The sequence below is a fragment of the Camarhynchus parvulus genome, chromosome 22, assembly GCF_901933205.1.
Source record: "Camarhynchus parvulus chromosome 22, STF_HiC, whole genome shotgun sequence".
Classification (NCBI taxonomy): domain Eukaryota; kingdom Metazoa; phylum Chordata; class Aves; order Passeriformes; family Thraupidae; genus Camarhynchus; species Camarhynchus parvulus.
Genome location: NC_044592.1, coordinates 4,383,724 through 4,386,064, shown reverse-complemented (window position 1 = coordinate 4,386,064; position 2,341 = coordinate 4,383,724). Strand labels below are relative to the sequence as shown.

At 48.8% G+C, this 2,341-nt stretch overlaps 1 protein-coding gene across 1 annotated transcript; it reads right to left on the bottom strand.

Annotated features, from left to right (window-relative positions):
- Positions 1–276: 276 nt before the first annotated feature.
- On the bottom strand, positions 277–1,767 carry LOC115912509 (gastrokine-1-like). Its single transcript, XM_030964093.1, has 4 exons — positions 1,690–1,767; positions 1,293–1,445; positions 959–1,069; positions 277–453 (listed from the first exon to the last, which is right to left on the bottom strand). The coding sequence occupies exons 1-4, from the start codon at positions 1,765–1,767 to the stop codon at positions 277–279; spliced, it is 519 nt and encodes a 172-aa protein (XP_030819953.1).
- Positions 1,768–2,341: the final 574 nt, after the last annotated feature.

The window sequence follows — 2,341 nt, the reverse complement described above, 5'->3', positions numbered from 1 at the left end:
GGTTCAAGAAAGTTAAGGGCTAAGGTGTTCTCACCGGGAAATTGACGCTGCCATTGCTATTGCAGTACTTCAGCTCTACAGCTCTCAGGACATCCAGGGTAATGCATGATCCCAGAGTCACCTGGGGTCCTTGGAATGCTGGAACAGAAAAGACAAAACCCCATGAGCTGATGCCTATGAACATGACTGACGTTCTGCAGGAGGATTTCTTTGGGTTTTGAGGTGGAAGAGCAGCAACAGTGCCTGAGTCATGCCCCAAGGGAAAATGAGGCTAGGTCAGTAACACTCAGAATTGCCATGCTTGCACTCACTGGTAACTTCGTAGGCCATGTAGGTGGTGACTCCGCTGCACATAGCCGTGATGTCTATTCCATAGGAGTTGAGGTTGCTGACCAATCCATTGGTGACAAAGGTGATCCTCTTGGTAGGTCTTCCAAAACCACCAATCAGGTTCTAAACATCAAAAACCAGCATTCAGCAAGCTCCGGGCAGAGTGGTGGCTCCTGCTAGGCCTGTTCCTCTGCAGTGATGGCTCAGGGCTGGGTCTTTGATTCCCAACTGCTTTTTGGGAGGCCTTTTAATACCCTGGGGGGCCTGTGGGACCATCAGCAAGCCTTGAAGGCAGCTCCAAAGGCAGAGCTCATTCTAAGGGAGTCAAGGTGAGTGAAACTTGACGGGAAATGGCAGCACGAGAAAGCACTGAAGGGCTGCAGAAAGAACGGGTTTGCCCTGCAAGCTGCACAGCTCAACATCCTCTGGGTAAGTGGAGGAAGGAATAATGCAGCTCCTTTCATTTGGAAATGCATTCCTACAACAAAGTCCTTATCAACATTACTGTTGAGAGAAAGGAAACTCTGCCACAAGACACAACCTGATCCTGCCCCAAAGGAAGCAGCACATGACGAAATGGCCCAGTCATCTCTGGGGCCAGGAACCTGCTGCTCCTATCGAACCTTACCCTGCTCTCTTGTGCCAGGTGGGCCAGGTTATCAAAGCGGGGCATCTCATTTCTGTTCATGATGGAAATGTAGCAGGCGTTCTGTTGCATGACTTTGGTTGCAATGACACCCTGTAAAAGAAAAGCATTTAGCACTCACAATTCAGTTTCTTCCAAGTGTTAATGTTGGCGTAATGTTGGGATGGAAACCATAATTAATGCTGAGTTCCACTGCCCCACAAATTGTGGGCACCATACATCTAGAATAAAGGATCTATCGCCATCCCTGGGCCAGCTGTACCAGCAGCCAAACTCCATGGATGCTTTTTGAAGGAGCCCCCTCCCTGCCACTCACCGTGTTGTAGTTCCAGATGGTTTTCCAGGACCCGCTGAAGCTCCTTTGCTCAATGACAGCCACACGCCATTGCCTGTTGATGGTCACAATTTGGGAGTGGCCACCGATGATGACTTGAGTGTGATTGAAGATGCCGCTGGGAATCTGCTGAGACTAAAAAGCAAAGGGAAAGAAGACATTTTGTCTTTGAAAGAAGACTGTAATGTCACCAAAGCTTCCAAAATTCTCTGCTACAATGGAAGGATTGCTGGCCATCAGCTAATGACCATCGCTTCCCTCAGTCTTTTCTAAAGGACCCAGAATCAAAGCGGTCGCAGTGGGCAGAGGCCATAAGAATTCTTTTCATGGATTCAGTGAATCATTCCTGCAACTGCTGTCTTTAGAGTTTGATTCCTACCAGGGCACTGGCCGGAGGAATACCATGCCAAAGGGCTTGCATGGAGTTCTCTGCTCTCTCATTACTCTCTTTCAGCATCTGAACCCCCTCAAAAGAAGGGGTGCTCGGCAAGAAGGGCACCAGGGTTGACTTTGGGCAGCAGCTCAGGATCCCCCCATTTGGTTCGAGAAATCTAAGAGCTAAGGTTTTCTCACCGGGAAATTGCCGTTCCAATTGCCATTCCAATTGTTGTTCCAATTGTTGTTCCAATTGTTGTTCCAGTTGCCATTCCAACTGTTGTTCCAATTGTTGTTCCAGTTGCCATTCCAACTGTTGTTCCCGTTGCCATTCCAATTGCCATTCCACTGGTTGTTCCAGTTGCCATTCCACTGGTTGTTCCAGTTGCCATTCCAACTGTTGTTCCAGTTGCCATTCCACTGGTTGTTCCAGTTGCCATTCCAACTGTTGTTCCACTTGCCGTTCCACTGGTTGTTCCAGTTGCCATTCCAATTGCCATTGCTATTGCAGTACTTCAGCTCTACAGCTCTCAGGACATCCAGGGTAATGCATGATCCCAGAGTCACCTGGGGTCCTTGGAAAGCTGAAAAAGGAAAGACAAAACCCCATGAGCTGATGCCTAAGACCTCGGCTGATGTTCTGCAGGAGGATTTCT

Coding starts and splice junctions, on each gene's coding strand:
- LOC115912509 (XM_030964093.1), bottom strand. CDS start 1,767: ATGCTGAAAGAGAGTAATGAGAGAGCAGAGAACTCCATGCAAGCCCTT. Junction 1,446..1,689: donor TTCCTCCGGCCAGTGCCCTG/GTAGGAATCAAA, acceptor TTTGCTTTTTAG/TCTCAGCAGATTCCCAGCGG. Junction 1,070..1,292: donor CCATCTGGAACTACAACACG/GTGAGTGGCAGG, acceptor TTTCTTTTACAG/GGTGTCATTGCAACCAAAGT.